The sequence below is a fragment of the Meleagris gallopavo genome, chromosome 4 (assembly GCF_000146605.3).
Source record: "Meleagris gallopavo isolate NT-WF06-2002-E0010 breed Aviagen turkey brand Nicholas breeding stock chromosome 4, Turkey_5.1, whole genome shotgun sequence".
NCBI classification, from domain to species: domain Eukaryota; kingdom Metazoa; phylum Chordata; class Aves; order Galliformes; family Phasianidae; genus Meleagris; species Meleagris gallopavo.
In genome coordinates, this window is record NC_015014.2 from 21,070,259 (window position 1) to 21,094,829 (window position 24,571).

Sequence of the window (24,571 nt, forward strand, 5' to 3'; positions counted from 1 at the left end):
AACTCTTAAGTTTATATTAAGGAATTACCTCCAATTATTTTTTCTTAAATGTACCAAAAGCCATTAATCAAATGAGAAGGCAATATTAATGAACTATTTTTAGATTTCTTTTTCTTAAAAGGAGCTCCTGGCTGCTAGCTCTGTGCAATTGCCAACTCTCCCTCTTGTTCTCAAAATAAAAGCTTTGAGAGTATAACCCCTGCAAATGCAGAGCTACCTGTGTAGCATGCAGTGGAATTACCAAAGCTGAAGTCCAGCTTTTCTTCTTATAAAAGCACATAAAGATTGTTATTAAAAACCAACGTGGCATCCTTACCAATGTCCTGAGTGTCCTGGTTGCTCTGCCTGGTTCTCATTTGCAGCTGGAACTTATGCTGGGAAGAGCAGAGATGCAAAAGGTACTGACAAGTTTTACTGTTGTCAGTCTGAAAGGAATGCTTGATACCATCTGATGTGTTCTGCAATGTTATTTTCTTCTTCTACATGATGGGGAAAAAAAGGTTAAGATGGTGATTTCTTCTACTCTACGAATAATTTTTTATTTGCTTGTGCACAATTGCATTCAAATTTTCCTGAAGAAAATGCACTGACTGGAGACATGCATAGGGAATGAAAGTAATTTGAGCTTTACAGAGAAGCATTTTAAAGCTACTGAGATGGCACTTTATTATTATTTAATCAGTCTGCTACTGAAAACCTTAATACAGAAGAAATGGGCATAGTTTCCAGTAAGTTATGGGAGCCAGAAGACTGACACAAGACAGTCACAGATCATGCTGTAGAAATGCAGCGTAATTTGCAGAAATAACGAACACAAAGAAACAGGATCTGGAGATACAAACACAGAAAGGGACACACAGGTACAGGGTAAGAGATTGACTTACACTGAAGGAAATTTTTTTGTCTCTCTCCATGGGAAGCGCAGCACAGGAGTGCGGGCACCATTGTGAACCTCAAAGATAACGACTCCTCTGGAGCACACTCCCAGCAGGATGCCTGTCTGGGATCTCTTCTCGGGTAACACATGATGAAGGTGAATGCCATACTCTGTGAGCCTCTGACACAGCTGTATGGATGAAAGCAATAACAATTCTAAGGGTTTGAAGTGAAGGATATTACAAGTATTAAATATATGGATGAATTTTGGAGAAAAGCTTCCTCTGAGATTGACTGTACACAGTGCACAGACGTTACAAAAGCAAAGACACAGAATACAAACTGTTCTGGATGGTTTTATGTGCCCAATGCTATAGCACATGAACCAAGGATTCATCTAAAATCTCAAAACTGAAGTACGAACAATAAAAATTTCTGAGTAAACTGAACTTTCTACAAACTAATTACTAGAAGTGAATTGTAACCAGTCAGATGCGTTTGGTGTGTGAATACATTTCTTAAATGCAGAATCAGATCTCTGCAGAATCAGATCTCATTTTGTGTTGTTAGCAAAGACCGCCAAAAGAAGTAATTCTGCTCACTTTGCTCTCTTTCATTCTAGCTGTCTCTTCAGTCATTGCTGAAGGGACTGTAGTAATGTATCAGCCAAGGAAATCCAACTGCTCTCGCTACCTCAACACTGGTCAGCCTAGATTCAACTACGATCAAGTTCCCAGCTCCTGCTCAGCATAATTTCTAGCAATTACAGGAACATTTTTGCCAAATGAGCAACAGTTGAGATTACCTCTGCCACTGTGGTCTCAAAGTGACCGAGAAAATGCAGATGTCATTGTTATCCAGTGGCTTAATTGCAAACTCTCACCTGCTAAATTCATTTTCAGGCATTGAGTCAAGGCAGTATCTGATCGCTATCTCATGAGCAACAGCAGCAAAATCCTTAATTACATTTCTCAATTGGCTCTTTTAGAATAAACCAAGTGTATCTGTGATTATATGCAGTCTTCCTATCATTCTACAGCCTATCTGCACAAGGAAGTCTGCTCAGTAATGCTTCTGGCTTGCTTCAAACCAAATATCTCAAGCAACACAAAAGATATGAGCTGTAACAAAACTTTTTCTTATTTAAATTCTTTCCCCCCCATCCCCATATAAGATGAAAAAAAAACAAATATGAAAGAAATGCAGGATGTGCTGCATTATAATCAGAGTTTCCTTTGGAATAAACATGAGGATCAGTAGTTGCTTTTAACTACTTCATTTGAGCTAAAGCAAGAAGAATACTGACAGTGAAAAAAAACAGTGAAAGGATTTCTCTCCCATCAATCATGATTTCTTTTCACTTGTAACAATCAATCTCTTGAGAAGATGTTTTCAGCTTCCTTCCTTTCCAGCTGTTTTCCTCTATTTCACTTGAAGTCCATGCACTCATCTTCTCAAAAGGAATTTTAAAGTCTGATGAAGGAAACAAACCAGTATCACTTACCTTCAAGAATTCTAATTCTATCTCTTTTTCAGAAGCGCCCACGTAAGTGCTATGCAACTTTGGCAACTCCTCCTTGATGTAGGATGTATCCAGTTTCTCCATCACTCTAGCTGGGACGTAGTGTTCTAGTCTGAAATACGACATGCCGTGCACCTACAATACAAAACATTTTTGTGACAGCGTCTCCATATGCTATGGACTACATGGATATGACTGAAACATAAGGACTAATTTTAAACAGAATTACAGATCTGTAAACTTAGACTGTGTAAGAGGAGGGATTCCACATCCCAGTGCTGACCAAGAGCTTAATTTCACTTATAGTTTGAAGGCCTATTCAAGTGTGAATCCATCTCCACTGAATAGGGAGGGTTCAAAACTTGGATCTTAAACTAGGTTCCACAACAGTCCCATGTCTATTCTCTGCTAGACTATATGAAAACTACAATTGCCAACACCACATTGGCTGACTTTCCTGTCCAGGGCGGAACTGCGAAGCATGTACGGTAGCTCACAGTCCACTCTTTTATTAAGCAGCAAAAATATCATTTCTCAGATATGAGACTGATGGTGTACCTCTGCCTGGTAATCTCCATACTCAGCTTGAAGAGCTAGGGATGCTAACAATAAGGCTGTCTCATCATCACAGTGCATCCTGTCTTCCAGGATGTCCTTCCGCAGCTGCAGGTAATACTGGTGACAAGTGAGAGTATGCCTAGAAGAAAAAAAAAACAAAAAACATGATCTTTGGTACTCTTATTTTTAGGGAATTTGGAGTGCCTAAATATTCAATTTATGTCCATAAGCTTAGAGCTTAAGAGGTTAAAAAGATGTTCATACACTCACTGTATAAAACTGACATCATCCACAAAAAACTTGATGCGAAAAAACAGAGTGAAGTTGACAGGGGGCTTGTTCTTTTTCTTTGACTCTTCTTTCCATCCTTCTGGAGCTACTTTACTCAGCTTTATGTCAGGATCAACGAAGAAAAACTCATTGTCTGCCACGAACATTAAAGAAAAGGACACGGGTAAAAACAGAACAAAGTCATTTTTCCAGTTGGAGGATCAGGACTGGATTTCCAATTCTAGAATTCAGCCATCAGAAAAATCTTACTGCCCTGACAATGGCATGTAAACACAATGGCTATTGAAGGGGACACTGAGTAACAGCAATGGAAATAATTTTTTTAGTTAACAAAAGAATATGAAAGCAGAAAAAGAAAAAAAAATTCTTGCATGACAGCTATGGATCAGGCACCATGGTGTCCTTCAAATCTCTTAACCCATAGGAATTCCTAATCTGTCACTCCCTCCTTCCCTTACTATTTATGTCCAATTTACACTTCTACAAAACGTTTTCATGGCTGAATTGCCAAAGGCACTGGGAGCCAAGTACAGATGAAGAAGGCTCCCAGGCTGCTCAGGTTTTCTGACTCATGCCAGAACTCTGAGTGCTACAGTTCTGTGATATCCTGCTAGACACAAAAACAGGAAACGTAGGTCTCAATACATTAGTGCTGCCAAAGTGATCTTCTCCCCTTTGGGGAAAGTGAAGTCCAACATCTGGTCTGTTCTAACAGCAGAAAACAAACAGTTCAGAAACAAATTCATTTAGTCTGAAGGCAACTTACTCTGTACAAGAGGCCCTACCATTTGCCCTAGCATGCCTGTGGACTGCCTCCAAAAGGCTGTGAGAAAACCCAGCTCACATCTTCTGTGGGGCACTAGACAGCAACACACATGAAGGCAACAAGCAGTTGTGAAGAACACTCAGCAACCGCAAACAACTAGCTGAGATGCTGTTACTCAGACAAATGTAGGCTTTTACTGAATAAACATTTTCTTCCCTGAGGAATGTATTTTGCCTCATACAAGAGTGTGTAACTCAAAGTGGCATCTCTGTACATGCCAGGCAGCCTCCAATTATTTCCAACATCCTGTAGTTAGCTCCTGTTTTCTATACCTATCTCCTCCAGAAAATTTTTATTCTTACCTCTTAAAGTAGCCAGTCCAAATAAGTGATGCTCCACTAAGCCAATATGGGCAACAACCATATCAAAGACATCTTTACAAATTGTTTTAGTGTCACAGGTCAGCTCCAGCTTCTGTCCACTTAAAAGCATCACATTTACTTTCCTCCTTGTATCATCATTCTTTCCTTTCTTCGTCTGCATTTGGTGAAACAAAATATCCCAACGTTCACTCTCATGGTTAAGGTGCATTTGTTGGTTAAATATATTTTCCCTGTCACCACCTGCTCAGTAGTCCCTCTCTTACCAAGATAGACTTCGGCAGATCCAAGGAGATGAAGGGTTCAATCGTCATTTTCACAAACTCAGGGCCAAAAAAATTCTGCAAAGCACAAGAGTATGAATGAATACTGCGTTACTGGAACAAGAGACAGAGGCACAGTAAACTCCTGCCCTTCTGCTTACGCACTAAATAGGAACTGATAGCTGAAACTGGAAAATTGCAAGGGATTCCTGTCAAGAGCTGGTTGGTTTCAACAATCTCATTTTGCCCACATGCATGCCAGATACACTGGCAGGCCATGCTGTTGATGACATTACCACTATAAATGTTTTCCTTCCTTTTGCGGGCAAAAAGCTGGGACTTTAATATTATTTTGTCTTCCTTGAAAATACAAGGCGCATGTTGCATATCAGGATCACTTGGGCTTCTTTCAATCATCAGCTGCTTGACATTGAGAAGGCCTACTGTGCTGATGGCAACTCTGCCTCAGCAAACTTCTGCCTGCAACATCCACCTCCCCTTTCCTAAAGGCTAAAATGCTTCAATCTAATTCTCCCTGCTAGGTTCATGCAGAGATTATGGCCAACTTCTGCCTACCTGTAAGAAAACAAGTATTTTGTTGGTTATTCCTGGGAATTGTAGGAGAGCTTAATCTGTCCACACACTTAAAAGAAAATATCTGCACAATACTGATTTCAATACTGATAGCACCCTAAGGAACAGGCCCAAGTTTCATCCAAATAATTGTCGATAAGGGCCTACGTGAACAAATTAGCCAGAGTGCTGGGACTGGAGACAAACGAGCATCTGGAGACAAACTCTGCATTAGCAAATTCACGTGTAAGTCCCGAGTCACATTTTCCCATCCAAACCAGAAGAAAAGAATCCAATGAACCGAAAGCAGCAGCAGGGGGCATCAAATTGCCATCTATTCCAACAATCAGTGCTCCATCTGCCTATATCTCTATTTCCCTCTTCCTCTTTAATCTCATACTTCATCCACTTTTCCTTTTCCCAGCAAAAGCTGGGAAAGGAAAGGGGAGCTTGCATGATGCTTCAGGGTGAACCTAAGAGTAAACATATCCTCTTGGTGTGTCTTTACCTTCCCAGTTTGTTAATTTCACAATCTCTGAAGGTGGTGGGACTCATCCACGTTTTGCTAAAGGAAACCAATACAAGCAGATCTGGTTAAAAACACCACAGGATACAGGAGAAAAATGCACCTTGTCCTTGTTGGGGTACTGTAGTATTCAACACAAGTTCAATTGTGTCTTGCTGTTCGTTTCATTATGTTTTGATGCTGAGTTTGCCTACCAGCCTACTAATACTACAAGATCTCCAAAGTCTCTCCTACAAAGCAACACCAAACTACTGATGATTGTTTATTACAGGACCTGATTTATGAATCCCACATACTTCAGTTTCAGCTCTGTTTCAAAGAATACAGGATTCACGTGAGATCAAGGCATTACCCGCAGTTTCCTTTGAGTCATGGCTGTTTCCAGGGCTATTTCTCTAAGCGGATCTCTGGTGATGTCCAGCATGGAGGACCTGATTGCATCTCCAGGATAGAGGTTGGGGCGGGACTGCCTGAGAGCCATACGAGCCTGCAACTGCAGCATTTCTTCTTCCTGGCGCTTTAGCATCGCTTCTTGACTGACGAGATTGCCTTCAAATGGTGCTTCATGTTGCCTGCTATACAGTCAGAGGGGATAAAAGTCATTACCAGTAGGAATCAGACATTATTCTGCATTAAGCACTTCCCAAAGTGAAAAACCAGAAACATCAACAGGCCACAAACAAATATTGCATTAAACTCAACATTTATTCAGCAGCCAGGAGACAAACATAGCACATCCAGACTGAAGCACTCTACAGCAAACAATCAGTATGGAAAATGAGTAGAACATGCCGAGCTTCTACAACTGCAAACTGTCATTTATTTGTATAAAAATAAACGTTCAAATGCAGCCTGAAAAATACGTGACATTGTATACATCTCAGCATTCTAAGTTATTCTAAATAGAATAATTAAATGTTTTCATCATCTTTTTCAAACAGAGAAAAAAATGTTTCTTTTAAAATGCTAGAAATGGCTTCACTGATACACAAACATGGTAATAAGTAAGAGTCTAAATAAAGCAGCTAGAAAAAAAAAAAGCAAGCAAGCGAAATAAAAAATCCCACTATTTCTGAGAAAACAGCAAATTAGCTTTCAGTTCTCATACCAGCAAATGTCCTGATAACTTCATCTATTTCCATTAGGAAAGAAAGTCATATCCCATTTTGGGTGGGTGGAGGCCATTTTTTATTTGAAAATCAAGATGTTTGGAAATGCAAAAAAAGGAGAAAAAAAAATAATTTCACTGCTCTTCCTGTCTCCCATACAGAAGGAAAAACATTTGTAAACCCAAAACTCAAAACAAATGTATCCAGGGCTCTTTAGAAATCCTAACCCAAGAAAAAAATAATGTTCTCCTGTATAGAGAATTAGACAGAGACAATTTTCAAACAGAAGTAGGTAGGGGAACTTAACAGAACTTTCATCCACCAAAAAGCACATTTAACAAAGGCACCTGGCACAACAGCAAACTGAGTTCACTTTGCTAAAAACTCATCATTAGTTGTATTAATAATTCCAATTCTAAGATAAGCCAGATTTGATGGCACGCTAAAGGAAAAACATGGAAAGTGTTCTGAATCTTTTACATATCTGCACTGAAGTTCAGGAATACAGATAAACGTAAAATCAAGTCCTGCACCAACACTGATGTAGAGCTCTTGGAAGTAAGAAGGCCATTTACAGAGACTTTTTAGGACACAACAATTTATATAGCTGCTTCTTATCAGAACCCAAATGTGTTTGATGAACAAATCAATTAAAAAGTAAAAGAAAATGCCTCTTTGCAGACAGCACCATTGTCTATGATAATTTGTGGGCGTGACATCAAATTTACTTCCATCATCACAGCAAGTTTCTAAAGAATGCCAGAAGTGAAAACCACACAGAACATCCTCTCAAATGTCCTGAGATTGAAGTTTCATTGGCTGATAAACAGACAAGACAAAAGCAGTCTTAAAATACAATTTATGTTACAGTGGAAAAGTCCAAACAATAAAATGGCAATGATGTGTCAAGAACAAAGCAAAATAACACTGAATCCTCAAATGGAATTTCGAGGAAGTTCTTGAGGACTAATGGAGAATCACGTTCATGTTAACTCATTATCCTCCCCACTGTTCTGGGCTTCATAAGAGTGCTCCCCTTTTCCCTCCTCTGCTGCTCACTGCAAAAGACTTAATAATGTGTGCCCAAAAGGACACAGCAATGAGGAAAGGCCCCAGACCTGCAGGGACTTGTGCACAATCTCAGCTTTTTGCAGAGAGGAGATTTATTAAGATCAACGTACGTGGGAATATTCACAATGAAGTTACTTAAATATGCCCATGAGCGTTCTCCAGATCAAGGTCTAAGGATGGGCTCCAAAATGAAGAAAAAAAAAAACACAAAACAAAACCAAACCACCTTCTGAACATAAGTATCTGTGAATTATCAAAGATGATATGAAAAAGTGAGACGTGTTGCAACTGGCTTTATCTGAAAGCACTTTCACATGAGTGAAAACGCCAACTGCTGAAAAATAAAATGCCTTTCCAATAGCATGCAGACGTATCCAATAGCAATCAGAAGTTACTGTGCAAAATAGTATCCTTACACTGCCTTGCCTTTTTAACTCGCGTGCATTTTTCTGAAATAGTGCATGGGGGCAAGTGGGAGGAAGCTCAAAAAATTTAATGCTTCAAGCATTTTCCTGGTGCAGGATACAAATGTTGTCATTGCTTCAAGAAAGCAAATCGACATCTTGGCTAAACGCAACAATGCCAGGCTCAGGCAGACAACTTTCTCTGGAAGGTGGAGTACAGTCCACCCTCAGGTTTCCAAGACCAGGACTGCACCTCTCCTATGTCAGTAGAGAAGATACCGTTGACAGATACAGGCAGAGCACTTCTGAGAAATGTGGAACGTGTAGATATTATTACTCTCACCAAAAACTCCAAATTCCATTTCTAACAGATAGCATAGCAGATAAAAGTGTTTTTCCTTTGGTTCCCCACGAGGCAAGCACTTGGTTGCTGCTCTGTATTTTCATCTGTGTTTGAGTGCAAATCACAGCCCTACAGCTGCTCATTAACCCACAGATGGCAGGAGAGCCATCACACAGATGGCCGACTCCAAAAGCAGCAAGTGTATATAGAGCCAGTGTACTTACCAAGTATTAGCACAGATTGGGTCAGAGGAGGAGGCTGGAAGAAGGGAAGTGGGTGGACATTCTGTGATAATGCAATGGGAAGGTCAGGAAGAGACGGAGAAAGAGTGATGCATTTGGGTAGGAGAGGATGGAGATGCACATGGAATGTAGTGGGGAATGGAAGGAAAGGGAACAGAAGGAAAAGATCCGTGTCAGCAGCTGCTCCTGGAGAGAAAAAGGAAGAAATAGTGAAGGAGGAAAAAGAGAAAAAAGGACAAAAATCAGAAATACAAGAAGCAAAGAGGAAAAACAGGCACAATCCATTGCCACAAGGAAAGCATTCCGAGAAGTTCAAAGGGTAACAGCGGTGACAGAACTCAAGAAGGGTTTCACCTTATTCTAAAACTACTAAAAAAATTTGATGGCTGCTGCTAGCTCAGGAGCAGGCTGCAGCATGAGTCCCACAGCCTGGCAAATGAGCAGCTTTACTGCTTGCTTAGCATTGGCTGCAGGTTCCCTTTAATCCAGATTCCCCCATTTGCTATACCTCAATTGTACGAGGTTCATTCCACAGGTAATTAAACAGACTGTCTCTAATGACATATTACAGGAGCAGTACATTTAAAATGCACTGAAGTATAGATGGTATCTCTGAGCACTAAAACTGCTCCCAGCTGCTTAAAGGATTCAAGCTGGGGATTCAGTCACATAATGTCCCAGACCCTGAAATCAAATGATCAGCCAAAACACCCTAACTTCTGAGAATGTGCTTCTTAAAACTATTTGTCAGCAAGTACTTTGAAAGAGCGTTTCTGAAGTCAGAAAAGCCACGGTCTTCATCAGCACAGAACATTCTGAAGAAGCAACGTGCAATATTCTGGATACAAACAGTGCATTACTTCCCCAGAAATGTCCCTGCTGAATTCTGTTACTGGTTTTGATGGTACTTCTTTCTACATTGCATAGAACTGCAAAGCTTTAGCAGCAGTTGGAGAACAGCAAAGAAGGAGTTAGCCAGCTCTGCTTTCCATTCAGCTCATGTAATTAACAGAGATATTATCAAACTATTATTGTAGGAACAAATTCTGCTCCTAGCTGCTTTGCTGTTTTGCAGTGGGTCTAGAAAAATGTAAAATTTGCTTTCAAGACTTTTTAAAATCTTGACTATAATTATTCATGTGGTTCTTCAGCAGAAAAAGCTTTTTTTAGTCTAAGGAAATTGAGACACAAGTATGGAAATCAGTAAGGAACTTGTGGTACCCCTCTATGCCATTTCTCATGCAGCTGTAGAACAGTATCTTTTAGCACAGGCACGGAAATGAAGCCAAGCAACACCAGCAGACTCAAATGAATACCAGGCCTTGGAGAAAGACTGGAGAATTACATCAGTGTAAGGTTCACACCATTGCTAAGCAGCAGATGATTCCATGCTGTGTGTACAGAGTAGTAGTTCTCTTCAGAATTCCACACGTACACAAACCAGCTCTATTAAAAGCATTTTTTAAAGTGAAATGATACATTGTAAAATGTACCATGAGAAAGTCTCCAATCTTTAATGGTAGCACTTTCACTTCCATAAGGGCCTGATTCGTTAACAGCAGTGTGACTCGCTTCCATATCGCACGCTACAGTCAGTTTCTGAAATGTTTTGCAAACAGAAATAGAAGTTCTCTGTTAGTATCCACCAATTACTGCTGGCTCATTCTTAAGCATAGCCATAATGTTGAACTGGCAGCTTCCATGAGTTGAACTATCGGTTTGTGGACTGGATGATCTTGTCTTTTCCAACCTCGGTGATTCTGTGATTCTGTGAATTCAAACGCACTGTGAAAACAGGGCTGATTTCAGAGTGCTCATCAAGAAAGAAAGAAATAAGGGCAAAGGAGTAAAGAAAGCTCTGAGCTCACTCTGTGCACGTAGTGCTAAGTGAACTGTTTGACCATTCTAGTGCAGTGCTGGGGCAGCGTACAACTGGAATCAGAAACTTAGAGCCTTTTACTCCTTATCACCTCCTGCTCTTGTGCCTGCGTCATGGCAACTCTCGCTATTAGTACAAGCTGGGGGATGTAAGGACTGCCCAAGCAAAAAGACTTGGAAGTACTGGTAGATGGCAAGCTGGACACAAGCCAGCAATGTGCATTCACAGCCCAGAAAGCCAACCATTTTCTGGGCTGCATCCAAAGAAGCGTGGTCAGCAGGAAGAGAGAGGTGATCCTACCCCTCTACTTTGCACTGGTGAGGCCTTACCTGAAGTACTGCATCTGGATTTGGAGTTCTCTGTATGGGAGAGACATGGACCTGTTAGAGAGCATCCAGAGGAGGGCCACAAAAATGATCCAAGGGAACACCACTTCTATGGGGACAGACTGAGAGAGCTGAAATTGTTCAGCAAATCAAAGTGATTTCTCCGATAGAGACTGAGCATTCCAAGACACATTGCTTTCACATGGTTTACCTTGCCCTCTGAGAATGAGAAGAGAAAGCTCTGGGGGGATCTGATAACAGGCTTTCAATATGTAAAAGGGGGCTATAAAAAAAGAAGGGGGCAGACTCTTTAGCAGGGTCTGTTGTGACAGGACAAGGGGAAATAGTTCAAACTAAAAAAGAGTAGATTTAGACTGGATACAAGGAAGAAGTTTTTTACACAAGGGTTGTGTTGAAGCACTCACACAGTTGTCCATAGAGGTGGTAAAAGCTCCACCCTTGGAGACGTTCAAGGTCAGTCTGGATGGAGCTCTGATCTAACTGCAAACATCCCTATTCGTTGCAGGGGAATTGGACTAGATGATCTTTAAGGGTCCCTTCCAAATCAAATGATTTCATGATTTGCCAGTGTTACATGCATTCCAACCACCAAAGAAGTATCCACCCAGCTAAGCAATGCTTAAATACTTTTCCACTACAAGAAAAGCCATTATATATATTTGCCAACACACATACTTCTAAACAATTTACAGTTTTCAGGCACAGTGCAAGTGTTAAGAAAACAATGTGTCATCTCAGCAGACCAAGTAATGCTTCAGGTCACCTTTCTTTTGCTAATCTGCATTCCCCTCACAGATCATCTTAGACCCTGCCTCACTCAGATGCATTCGGGTCATGTAATGTAGTGTAGGAAGCACATGTTCCTTCATTTTAATCTCCATGGTCAGAGCATGGCTCTTAGCCCTTTTCACTGCACAGCACCCTGCAGGCCAAAATAAAACAGGCACATTCAACAGCCCAAATAGCTACAATTGGTAGACAACTCTGAGTTTCTTTAATAGAATAAAAGATTTCCATTTAGCTCATGTGTGTCAGGGACTTAAAGGCCCCCTGACTAAAGAATGATTATCAGATGGAACAAGTATTTTGACAGTTTTAAGGGAACTGATACTTGTGGCTGTAAGCCCCAAATATCGTGTTTTGTAGAGAGAGCTGATCTTGGTAGTTTATCTTGTTTTTGCAAAGACTTGTTTTGCAAGCAGGTGTTCCACTTGGGCTCTGCATCACGTGTTGGCTGCGTGGGTACAGCATGCAGGTGGAAAAAACCCTGCAGACCCTGGGGAGAATAAAAGCAGGAGAGAGGCTGCAGTGGAAGAGAGAAGAAAAGTGCACTCTGAAACAGGGGATGCCCTGCTGGCATTACCTATCACATCCACCACCAGCATGTCCCTTCTCTCTCCTTTTAGGCAGTTTGCAATCTCTCAAGGGTCGGTGAGTAATAGTGCACTTGCTTAGGGAGTTTCTGCGTCCCGCTTACGGGGATTATCTAAAATGGATGCTTGTGTGTGTGTGTGAGTGTATGCATGTTGAGTATGTGTATGTTGAGTGGAACCCATAGCCATCTGTGCTGCTCTGAGTGCATGGTTTGCTTGCCTCTGCTCCTGAGACATCCTGTCTCTCAGATTCAAATGTACCCTGAAACACCATGATAAAAAAGTTATAAATATCCTAAAATATTGAGCTCTCATTCCCCTGAGCCATCCCAAACAAAACAGAAGGCTATTGAGATGGCTGTTGTTGCTGCAGTGAAGAAAGGAAACATGTCCCAGCTTCCCCTGTTTCCACAATAAAAGCAATTTCAATCATTTTGATCAAGTACTCCAAGGTAACTCAGCATCTGACAGAGACTAAAAAAACATTTTCCATCTAAGAGGTCCATATCTGAATGATGCTCAAACACTTACGATGGAAGTAACAGAACCCAGCAGGTATGGTCAGAGCAGCTGTTGCTGTACTAAGGTGTAGTACAAAGTAGAACCCACTTTTTAAAGCAGTATTGATGAACAGCATTTGTAAAATAAATTAAAAAACAAAACAAAACACAACAATGTACAGACTTAATATTCCAATATATATAATGGTAAAAGGCAGTTCAGAAAGCAGAAGTCGTTACTAAATGGGCCTGCCTAGTCAGTGCTAAGGTTACACAAAAGCAAAAAGACAATAATGGAACACCAACAGAAACCAAGTGTTTGTCAGGCGAAGCAACTACAGGGACAGCTGTTGGCTTATTTTAAAGCAATTATATATTATACTTCCATTATTAAGTGAGCACACTTCAAAATAATACTTACTGATATCAATACTTTCTAAAACTTTTAGAAAAGTATAATCAAAATACAAAATGATTTCAGTATTTTCAAGCAGTACACAAGCTCTGACCTTTATCAGATACAGCATTAAGACAGAGTGCAGTCCTGTCTTGAATAAATATAGGATCTGAGTTTAGACTCCTGGTTGATATGGTTACCTCTATACCACAGTGTATGATGAGACTTCTGACTGCAGCATGCAATTCTGAAATGCTTTTAGTGTCCAACGAGCGGTTTACCAATGTTATACAGAAGCCCATGAAAAATTTGCTCACAGATTTACAGTGATTTCTCCGATAGAGACTGAGCATTCCAAGACACATTGCTTTCACATGGTTTACCTTGCCCTCTGAGAATGAGCTTGACTCGATGTGGAGATATCATCAGCACCTGGCAAAGCAGTACCGGCATCATCTCTCTTGAATCCTTCATTTCTTCTCACTGGCAAACCAAAACAAATTAGTATAGGACTGGGCAACAAAGCATAAGGAGCAATCCCATCTAAAATTAAGGACTTAGCAGAGATTAATTAGATTTTCATCAAAGATAACCTAGAGGGAATCTGGTTTCTATGTTCCTGATATTAGACACGCAACCATTATGCAGTCATTTCAGTTCTCAGAGATCTTACTGCTTCCTCCAATGAAGGTAACAATACCACAAGCTCTTTGAGGAAGAATACTAAGGCAAGACTAATTAAAAAAGAAAAACAACACAAGAAAACCCCATTCAATCAAAACCACAAAACCGCACACAAATACACAGACATCTTTCCAGCATGCAATGTTTTTTTTCAGTCACGAAATGTAAAGTGGTAGAGATACCATAAAAAACTGCCCAGGAGCAGAATCAGAGCAGCTAGGTAAGGCACAGTGCTTCCCTTCACAAGAAGGGAATTAGGAAGCCAGAATATTGCTGAGCTACTGTGTTTAATTTCTGTCTCTGAAATCTGACACTTTTCTATGATCTATGAAATAGTGGTCATTCTTCCCTCTTTTTGGTAATAGACTTGGTTGCTTTCCTGTTGACAAGTCATCTCTTTTGTTAATAAGTCCTCTGCAGCAGCACTGAGATTCTACATTTAGGATCTGATTTTGCAAAGCATTTTGCTTTTGTCTCTGATTGTACCTACAATGAACAAAGGCAGCAGGAGAGCTCTTGGTCATGCAAACTTTGAAATTGTTCTTTACATTACAGCTGTTTTGCTGAATCCATCAGTGCAGGTAGCCAAAAGTAGCTCTCTATCACCAGTACAGACCTCAGAAATTTTTGGCTTTGGGCAGATATTCTCAAGCAGCCTGGTCTGAATGGCAAAACATGGAATGGAAGTGAGTTACAGGAGCTGCGCCTTCAGACCAAGATTGTTACTTGCTGCTTGCTTCTACTTCCTAGGCTCTGGCTCAGCATTTAGGAGGAGGAGAGCCAAAAACATGAGGAAAGCTAAGAGTGGTGTGTACAGAGAGGCTGGGTTGAGCAGCGCATACAGGACACACACAGTGCAGCTTGTACTCATTTTTCTTGGCTATTGACTTCTTCTCACATTTTGATAAAATGGTTCACCTCCACCACTTACTATGCCTTTGCCAAGCTAGTTATTGATTTAATCCTATGTGCTCCTCTTGATGCCTTTTCACCATTTTAGCACTTCTTCAAAGAACATCTCAACCTTTTTTTTACATGCTGTGCTTCCACAGTGGGAAGGAAACCTTTCCTGCTATTTCTCAATGAAAAGAACTTCACACCATCCCCTGCTTTGCCAAGCCATTGATTTTGTAGAACTTACATACACTTCTCATATAAGTAGACATTTTTGCATTACATCAAAATTTTGGTTTATAAATTACCAACTATTTCATCCTCACAGAGAAGCCTTGTGAAATCTAAATAATTAAAGCATACATGTTCCATATAAAGCTTTTGCAATTTACTACAACTGTACACCAGCAACAGTTTGATTGTTTTTGTGCCTGGGAAGGCTGCGTGCCATTTAGATCAAGTCCTCCAGGGAAGTTAACCATTTCCACCTTTTCCTGATAAGTTCCCTTTCAGAGTGTGAAATGTCAAACTCATTTCTGCACAGACTGCCAATTGTGCTGAATTGTACACAATTATGTAATTACATGAGATCATCTTACAACTTCAGACTAGTGGTAATTACCAAGCCTCCTACTACAGATTTAGACTTCCCTCATCTTTTTTCTTTTGTTTTTCTTCAAACTATTTTCTTCACATTTTTCTGTTTTGTTATTTTTTAAAGCAGATAACTTACCTTGCCTGAAATCTGCTTCTGAAGAAATAATGGATGGACTTTCACTCGAAGTACTGTAAACATCGCTGTGGTATGATTTGTACCTTCTCAGAGGCTCTGAAAGTTGAAATAAGGGTATCAGAATAGCAAGAGAACTACAGTTCTAATGTAGAATCAAACACAGTGCAATGAAATGTGCTCTATTCTCAGTATTTTAAATGCCTCTCTGTGCTTAGGGAGCATGAAAGCCAAGGACACGGTTAGTGAATCCACAGGGCTGCTTCCACAGCCCAGGGTTCTGGGGGCTGCTGGCCCTCTCCTAGCTGCTTGGGGAGATCCACTCCTCATAACTCCCTCTCAGAATTACTCCCGAGTTAAAACTGATGGTTAAAACCCAAAAACTAACCAAAGAGAAACAACAAAAACCGACCTCTACCACCCAACCCCAAAGTGATGTACATGTCTGTGCACACCTTTCATGTGTGGAACGTGACAACCATGGCCCAGCCCCTGGTTCCTTCTCTAAGAAAGAGGAAAAACCCTCACAGCGAGAAAGCGGGAACTGGAAAATTATAATTCACTCATGTTTGACACCCACAAAAAAAAATATCTTAACAATTAATTAATGAGTCTCTCCAGGACTTTTACTGAACCAGAACAAACTGCATTTGAAGAGAAATCAGAACAACACAGCCTCAACCGCTCCCATTGGTGGATTCTTCAAATACTGAAGCAAAGGAGGCAGTGGAAAGGATCCATCCACGGTATTTGCAACAACCTCCCAGAACATTCTCGCATGCAGGCCACTGAACAACCACACAGAGTGTTTCTAAGCAGGAAACAAATACAACAAAAAAGCCTCCATCGTTCACCCCTTCAGAATATCGCTTCAGTTGTCCTTTCCAGAAGGACCACATAAAGGTAACATTCTAACAGCTGTAGATACAAATGCAAAGCACTGCAGCAAAGAACGGAAAGGTTGGAATACAAAATGCTGAGCAATGGGGCAGGCAGCAGAAGCAGATATGAAGTTACTGCAGAGTACAGCTGGAAGAGATGTTAACCCAGCGATACATCTTCTGGGAGAGAATTATTAATAATGAGGTTATAATACAGAAATAACAAAAACATCTTTTCTGTTTTATCCAGAACACAAACAGAAAACAGAGCTCTTTTCTAACACAAATTCAGTTAATTTTGCTTCCCCCTTCTAGAGTGGAGTAAGAAAACCAAACCACATGAAACTAACAAAGAACCCACACATAATGGTGAAATGGAACAACTTTACTTCTTCTAGGGATGGCATGAAGCAGTTGAAAAAAAAAAAAAGAAAAGAAAGAAAGAAAAAGAAATGAGGAAAAGGGGCAAAAACCTCCAGTATCAAAAATGTTCTTATGGAAAACCAGTTATCTGCTGTTTAGAAAGGAAGAAATTGAGCTCAATTGGCAAGCGAAGATGCCTTGTTTGGGTACTAGGAACAGCTTTATTTCAGCAGGGCAAGCACTCTGCCATGCAAACCCAGCACTAAAATCGCCTTCCCTTTCACAACTGTTACTTCAGCACCCTGGGTTTTAATGCAAAGAAATTCACCATCAACCTAGCCATTACTTGACTAAATAGGGAAACAAAGGTCAAATTCGGTAAGGAGCCTTTTGCTGTGTTTTGTTACAATGCTCCCACCCCTTCAAATGAAGCATCCACCCTACCACAATACAGCAGCTACAGCACAGAAACGCTTAAATGAAAACAGATCTCCTCTTTCCCAGCAGTTTTATTGACTGCTGATTTTGCAAGTCTGCTGGCTGGCTTTGATGCAAGAGGAAAGGAAGGGCACAAAGTACAACAGGAGATTTTGAGCAGATCTTTTTTCCACCCAGTCAGCAGCTGGGCTTCCTGAACAACACACAAACTGTGCCTCTCCAGCCCGCTCCTTTGAGACATGGCGTTCTGCACAAAATCCATGTAAAACTTTAAATCAGGAGCCCAGAGCTGAGCTCCCAAGCCAAGGAGCGTGCAGTCAGAGTTCTGATATGATTGCTGTGGGGCATTCTCTCATTGGCAGCAGCTCCTGGCTCTCAGCTGTTGATGAGATACATGCACACATCCTGACCACGTGAAATCTTTGCTAGGGGCACAGACAGGACGTGCAGGGCAGACCAGCAAGCACTGGATTCAATACTACATCTGCTGTGCTTGGAAAAAGTCACCAAATAACTCATGCTGCCTTCTTTCCTCAGCACATCCTCTTTAATTCTAACACATCACACTGAGATTTAACTTCAGACAAGACACATGGATCATGGCCAAACCAAACTCCTTCTAAATAAGGGCTAGCCTCCAAAGGTCACGAGCCCTGACTCTGGGATCAAGGTAAAGTTCAGCTCTTCATGCAATAGTTACAAAAACAAGGATGAGCTTCCAGCCCGGTTGGTGGGAAGACGAAAGATGAAATCCACAACAGCAAATGAAGGGAATAAAGAACTTCTCTCCACAATCCATAGGTTTCCCCAGGACTTTTTTTTAACAAACCTTGCTGTTTCACACCTGGTGCCTAAGGAGAGAGCATAGGATTGATTTAACTTCTAGAAACATCAAGCACACTGCAGCAAAACTTATTCTACCAATAGCTTTTCCTATACATTACACAGTGACAGTCTCTTACCAGAACACCCTAAGTCATTTTCCTTTCCACTAAGATATGAAAACAATGAAACAAACATAAAAACTACCTCTGAATTTCAATACATTCTAAGAATCCATGACTACAACATCCATATAAAACTTGTGATACAACCAAAGCTAACACCAGGTACCACCCAATGCAGAATGAGCAAAGAACCCAGGCCGTGTTACTCAGTGTTTGCAGTGGTATTTTTCCCACCTCCCCACGAGGCAGGAGAGCACAACCCCACAAACCTCACCTAGCACGAAATAACAAAACACAGTATTTGTGCAGGGCAAGGCATGCGAGCCCAGACACGTCATTACAGAAAGCCTTGTCCCAGCTAACTGCAACAGAAATCAGAACCACGTTCAACTTGGAATGCCATTATCCCGAGCACATGACTCACATTAGATACACTGGTTTTCAAATACATGTTATTGCAAAATTATGACTGGCTGTACAGAGAAGGAAAAGGACTGAGACAATGGCAGAGTTAAAGGAGTAGTTTTGTGAAAAGGTGCTAGATGGTCTGTGGGTTGTAGTGGTATGCGCCTTTGTTAGCAGAGAGTTTCATTATAGTATCATTTAAAATACATTAACAGTCCTTTGAGCTGGGATGTGCTTCCCTCACAAGGGTTTAGCAAATAGGTTGGAGTCATGTTCACCCTTCTTTTTCTTCTTTCCATCTAATCAAGCTTCAATGACCTTATGCAAGGCAGAACAGCACAGGTGCAGGTGGGAAGAGTACAGAGACCCAGTCTGAATTCCTAGTGAAGATCCAGCTGGACAAACAGCCACGGGAAGAAATCTGTTCCTCCAGGGGAGCAGTCTCAACCCTTGTTTTTAATACACAGTTGCTACACTCCGAACAGAAAAGCTGTACTGAGCATACCAACCATGTCACCACTCAGACCTCCCAGAGAACCTAATGGTCATCTGGTATGCAAGGTCTGGCACCATCTGGGTGATAGGCAGGAGGAGAGTTGTGTAGAACTGCAGTCCCACACATCTCCAGGGCTGGAAGGGTGAAGGGCAGCAAGAATTCGGTGCCTTCCACCATTCTTTTCTGGATCTTGATCACACCATCCAGGAGGAAGCGTGCATGCACACCACACACACTCTCATACGCTGGCTGAAAGTATGACAAACACAGTCAGTTTTGGTTTTGTTTGTTCTTAAATGTTTTGTTAGACTGAGATAATCCCAAACCTGTTCCCAGACAGTGCAAGCTGCTGCAGATGTGACAGCAGATAACACCTGCCACTCTGCAGAGCAGTGATGGGATTACAAGGTCTGTTTTATACCTCAAGATAAGCCATGTAGTTCAGAACAAAACAGTGCTGGCTGATGCCAGAACACTTGAATTTTAGACTGTAACATAAATTTTCTTCCATGAAAACCCAACTTCCATAGGCCCGGTATAATTTATGATTGAAGGTTTTCCTTAGGTAAAAGCAGTTCATTATCCCACCCTTCAGCTTCACAACCGTGATCTGTGATCACTGTTCAAGCTGAACTCGGTCCACACCGGACATACCAACCACATGACAAACTCATCGTATCACCACTGCATTTAAATCATCCTACAGCACAGTGATGGTAAGATATGTGTCAGCTGAGCCTCCGTTTGCTTCCACACGCACACTGTGAACATCACTGCGCATTTCCCCTGCTTCACCTACAGAATAATTGAGTAAATACAATCCAGCTGAAAGAAGTGTGCATTTCACTGGATTCACAGAGATGAGTTAGTAGGGAAGCTGTTCCTCTTCTGTGCCATCTCCTCCCAAACCCCATCTCCTACTTCACCACTTCTCCAGCAGCTTCCCAATTCCAGTCTCTCATCTGCATGCACTGTCTGCTTACCTGCAGACATCTTTCCTCATTCACAAATGCAGCTTCAAACTATGGGAGTCTTTAAAATCTGGAACATGTGGAGTACCCCCAGACATCCACCCCTTGCTCCCAACCCAAACACAACAGCCATGACATGACAGCCTTATAAATGGGGTCCAGATGAGTCCGTACAGGAATTAACACTTGGTGAGATAAAATACACCTGGGAGGCAAAGGCTGATCTCTGGAGGCACAGAACACTACTGTCTGCTCTTGTTGACTCCATGGAGAAAACAACAGTAAGTGAAGAAAAAATCTTCCTTTCAGTAGGAAAAATCAAATGTAAAAAGAGAGAGGGATAAAACCAAACTGAGGCTCTGGAACTCACATGACTCCAACTGCAAAACCTTTTAACAAAGTCTTGGGAATATTCCCAAACCACCCCCACACCCCACCCCTGTAGTCACATTCCAAAGCTTCATCTAGATCCAGTTTCTGTTATCCTCCCCTATTCCTCCTCTTGTCTGCTATTTGCTGCACAGCCAGCCCTGTAGCACTGCTCTCAAGCCAGCCCATGTGCCCCTGCACCAGGACATGGCAATCCTTGCTCCCTGTTCCCTCATGTAAAAGACAGTATTTTCTCTCTAAGCAGAGATGTCGCCAACGGTGCCAAGCAAAAACTGCCAGGGTTTAAGAGAACAACAGAATCAGCTCATTTGGTACCAATAATTGCTCGGTTTTAACTAAGCTCCCCACAACTCTGTTACAAAAATAGGAATGAACAATCATAGCTGAGACACAGCACTTATTCTTCCATTTCTTGGCATGATTAAAGCAGATTTTGGAATCTGCTCTGAGTGTTCAGAATTGGCTGCTGTATCCCTGAACTAGATAGCAGTCCTCTGCTCTTCCCGTCCCCACCTTCTGGCACCTGAGAAAAGTCCCAAACTTTCCTTAGCATACAGCACATAATAAACACAATGCAGAGGAAGAACACAAAGACAGCAGTTCGTCAGCACCCGAGGCGTCCCGGCTGCAGATTACAGTGCAGTTTGGATGTTCAGTAGCTCACTACAAACAATCCCACTACAGCACAGCTGTAATTAAAGCTCTGTCATTCTTTCCACTATAAACACTACTTTTCATGAGTTTATAATTTAGGTTGTAAAATCTGCTCTGAGTGCAAGCTTGGTGTACCGGAGCCTGAGCATGAGAACATTCTTTTTTTCCAAAACAGCCAGCTCCTCAAGGCCTTGTGAATAACAAAACAGTTTGCCAGCTCAACCCAAAATAAGTTAAGGGAGAAATAAGCCACGTGTCACTTAAATTCCTATGTAGATTGAAGAGGGAACTTATATCTGGCCTACCAAGTCGAATGCCATTTTACAGTTCAGAAACTGAAAAACAAGTTACAGCTGCAGGCAGGCCTTACTCACACCTAACATGCAACCTTGACCTGGGTTCAGCTGGACTGCAAACGGCCCCACCACATCACAAAACAGGGAGATAACCTCTGCACTGCTGAGCCCAGCCCCAGGCTGGCTCCCATGGCTCCTGGCCCATCCCACAACTCCATGCTGGAGCAGAACCCTCACTGCTGACAACCAATCTGTTAGAACACCTTGTTCTGCTTCTCCTTCCTTCTTTCCAACATTTACCATAGAAGGTGGTGCTGTATTAACCTTCCAATCCAAGCCATTCTGTGATTCTATGATTCTAACTCCTATGTGAAAAACCATCCCCTATTCCTTGTCCTAAAATACCTCTTCTAATTGGGTCTAATTAAAATATCACATTCACAGTCAGATATTGGTTCCCAACTTCTAAGTAGAGAAAAATGAAGAATCTAAAATAAAGCAGAAGAACATGGAACTCTAACTACAAAACAAGAGCTGGGCTGCAATATTCTTTTCTGCTCTATCAAGAGCTATCTGTTGAGAAAGTACCCAAGACTTTTTTCTAGCAAGCAATGATTGTGAATTCCTTAGGATGGGCAGTGACTCACTGTAACTGCTTCCATCTGCCCTGTAGAGATTTGTCACTCAGCTCGTCTGACTGCAGAGCCCCAGTTCCTGGTTTGCTCACCCATTCCCCAAATGAATTGCACAGTTTCACACATCTTACCCATCTAGGATGTCAAGGCACGGGAGGCATGTTACATTCTCTGCCATCTACCAATCTGTTTGACTAAGAATGAGAAAGCCTTACTCATCAAGGGGTTCGGCCGAGCTTTCGGTTTTGCTGTTGTGCAACACCAACCTGCACAAAGCTGAACTCTTGACCAACAAAGCTGGTTATCTTTGCTAATGCAGGGAGTGGCCTCCTCTTGCACTCTGCGAGGTGCCTATCTCTAAACATTTGAGGTGACTCACACATTTGATATGGTCCCCTTCAATTCCACACTCTCGAACCAAAACCACAAACATCCCCTCTGCCACATCAGACATCTCAGTAGATAATTACAGACGGTGAAGTTCTATTCTGAACAAACAATGGTTATCTCTACAGTACTATTTCCATCTACATTCATTCCTTCACTTGATAATGTAACCCTCATTAAAAGATGTCAATATGAGGACACAACAAATTTCCATGTGTCCTTTCTGCACAATTGTTACATCAATCACAGCAGGTTTTCAAACTGCCTATGCCTTGTCAATACTACTCCTTCTCTCGGAAGCACAAGGCTCATGTGCATGGGAGAGAAAGAATCAACTTCCCATGCAACCTGCAATATAGGCTTCTCCTGGAATGATGACAGGAGTGATTTTGGCAACTTCAACTCTATATTATTCAATGATAAAAGGCTTTATCATTTCTTCTTAATAGAGATGTTCCTGAGGAGGTCCTTACATCTCAGAGCAGAACAATGAGACAGAAATAACATCACATAGTCATTATTTCTGCCATAAGACAGCCAGGTGAGTATTCAATTGTGTGGACTTCGTACACATTAGAATAAATCACTCAACTAGCTCTGAACACACAGCTTTTCCAGCTTACACCTTAGATAAATAAATTATACCTTCTGGCCCATCAAGACCAGGTTCTGACTTGGCACTCAGTTCCAATTCAGCTGAACTATATTTATAACTCCTGAAAATCAAGCCACATATTCAAAACAAACAAAATATAATTTCTCATTATATGGCTCCACAGGAAGATGTTTTCAGAAGTTTCCACAGAAGCTTTTTTCCTCTCCCCATGTTCTCTAAATTAACCAGGGGAACTTGCTGATAATTATTCTCACTGAGGTAAAAATCTTAACATAAACCCGAAAGAAATTACATATTTATGGGCTCAACTGTATAATCCAGAACTACACAGAGCAAAACCTGAGATTTCCAGGTGACACACATCTTTTTCTCTGGGTTATAAATTCATTCCTAATAACTGGAGAGGAATATTTTCTTTGAAGGGAAATCACTTGCCAATATTATTTTTTCCTAATTTCACTTGATACTAGCTGGCTTAAAGAGAGCAACTATCTTTACTGAGAAAGTAATCTGCACAAGCACTTTCATTTTTATTGTAATGTTCTAATACTTAAATTTTACTTAAAAATAGAAGGCCAAGGTAAAATTTCAGCAGTTTCAAGAATTGCTACAAGAGAACTCAAATTTATCATAAAGAGAAATCTCTGTTTAGTGACTGGAATAATTCAGAACATCTAAAAGGTTCACTAACCTTCTACATTCATGGCTTCCCTCAGGAGCTGCAACTTCTTCTGTCTCTCCCTTATCCTGTCAAAGGCACTCGATATTGCTGCGGAAGTTGATGTCTCGGGCACATGGCGTGTTTGGTCCAGTTTCTGAGGTCCAAAGATATCCAGTGCTATGCTCCCATCGGAGTATCTCGCTTCTTTGTTTCTGGTCATAGTAGAAGTCCGTACAGCGAAGGTCTCACACTGATGACTGTACCTGTGAGAGTCTGAAGCATGATCTCTCTCAGCTGCTTTGTTGGTCGTGCAAAGCAAGTCTGTGGAGGAAGCCCACACCTTCCGCTTGGGAGCTGCATCTGTATGGAGGTGACTTTTGTTTTCAAACTCATTGGTTTTACATCTGTAAGGATAGAAAGAATCTTCCTGTCCTGAGTTGTAATCTGAAGAAATGCCCTGGAAAAATTCTTCCTCGCCTTGTGTTCCTCTCATTGCCAGAAATCCCATCGACTTGCTAAGCCCTTTGTTAAGCACTGTCTGTTGAGAGAAATGAGTCTTGTGCTCGTCACGTGCATCAACCACTGAAGCTTTTCCTGGAATAAGGAGACACTTCATATAAGTCATGTTATATTTAGTACGCAGGAGTGCAACACACATTATGTACTTGAAAGCACACACTAAGCATGCATTTGACATTGATTT

At 41.3% G+C, this 24,571-nt stretch overlaps 1 protein-coding gene across 1 annotated transcript; it reads right to left on the reverse strand.

Annotated features, from left to right (window-relative positions):
- Positions 1-291: 291 nt before the first annotated feature.
- On the reverse strand, positions 292-24,459 carry LOC104910617 (tyrosine-protein phosphatase non-receptor type 13-like). The gene is made up of 11 exons (XM_010709720.2): positions 23,899-24,459; positions 15,732-15,827; positions 13,804-13,903; positions 6,108-6,327; positions 4,660-4,734; positions 4,376-4,550; positions 3,227-3,380; positions 2,957-3,095; positions 2,381-2,533; positions 885-1,066; positions 292-479 (listed from the first exon to the last, which is right to left on the reverse strand). Exons 1-11 carry the CDS (start codon positions 24,374-24,376, stop codon positions 467-469), a joined length of 1,785 nt encoding a protein of 594 aa, XP_010708022.1. The 5' UTR covers positions 24,377-24,459; the 3' UTR covers positions 292-466.
- Positions 24,460-24,571: the final 112 nt, after the last annotated feature.

What these genes read in the sequence shown, in the direction of transcription:
- LOC104910617 (XM_010709720.2), bottom strand. Translation starts at nt 24,376, where the DNA reads ATGGGATTTCTGGCAATGAGAGGAACACAAGGCGAGGAAGAATTTTTC. An exon ending in GCTCATTCTCAGAGGGCAAG is followed by an intron (nt 6,328 to 13,803) that starts GTAAACCATGTG and finishes ACTGTATAGCAG; the next exon opens with GCAACATGAAGCACCATTTG. An exon ending in TAGAATTAGAATTCTTGAAG is followed by an intron (nt 1,067 to 2,380) that starts GTAAGTGATACT and finishes TCATCCATACAG; the next exon opens with CTGTGTCAGAGGCTCACAGA.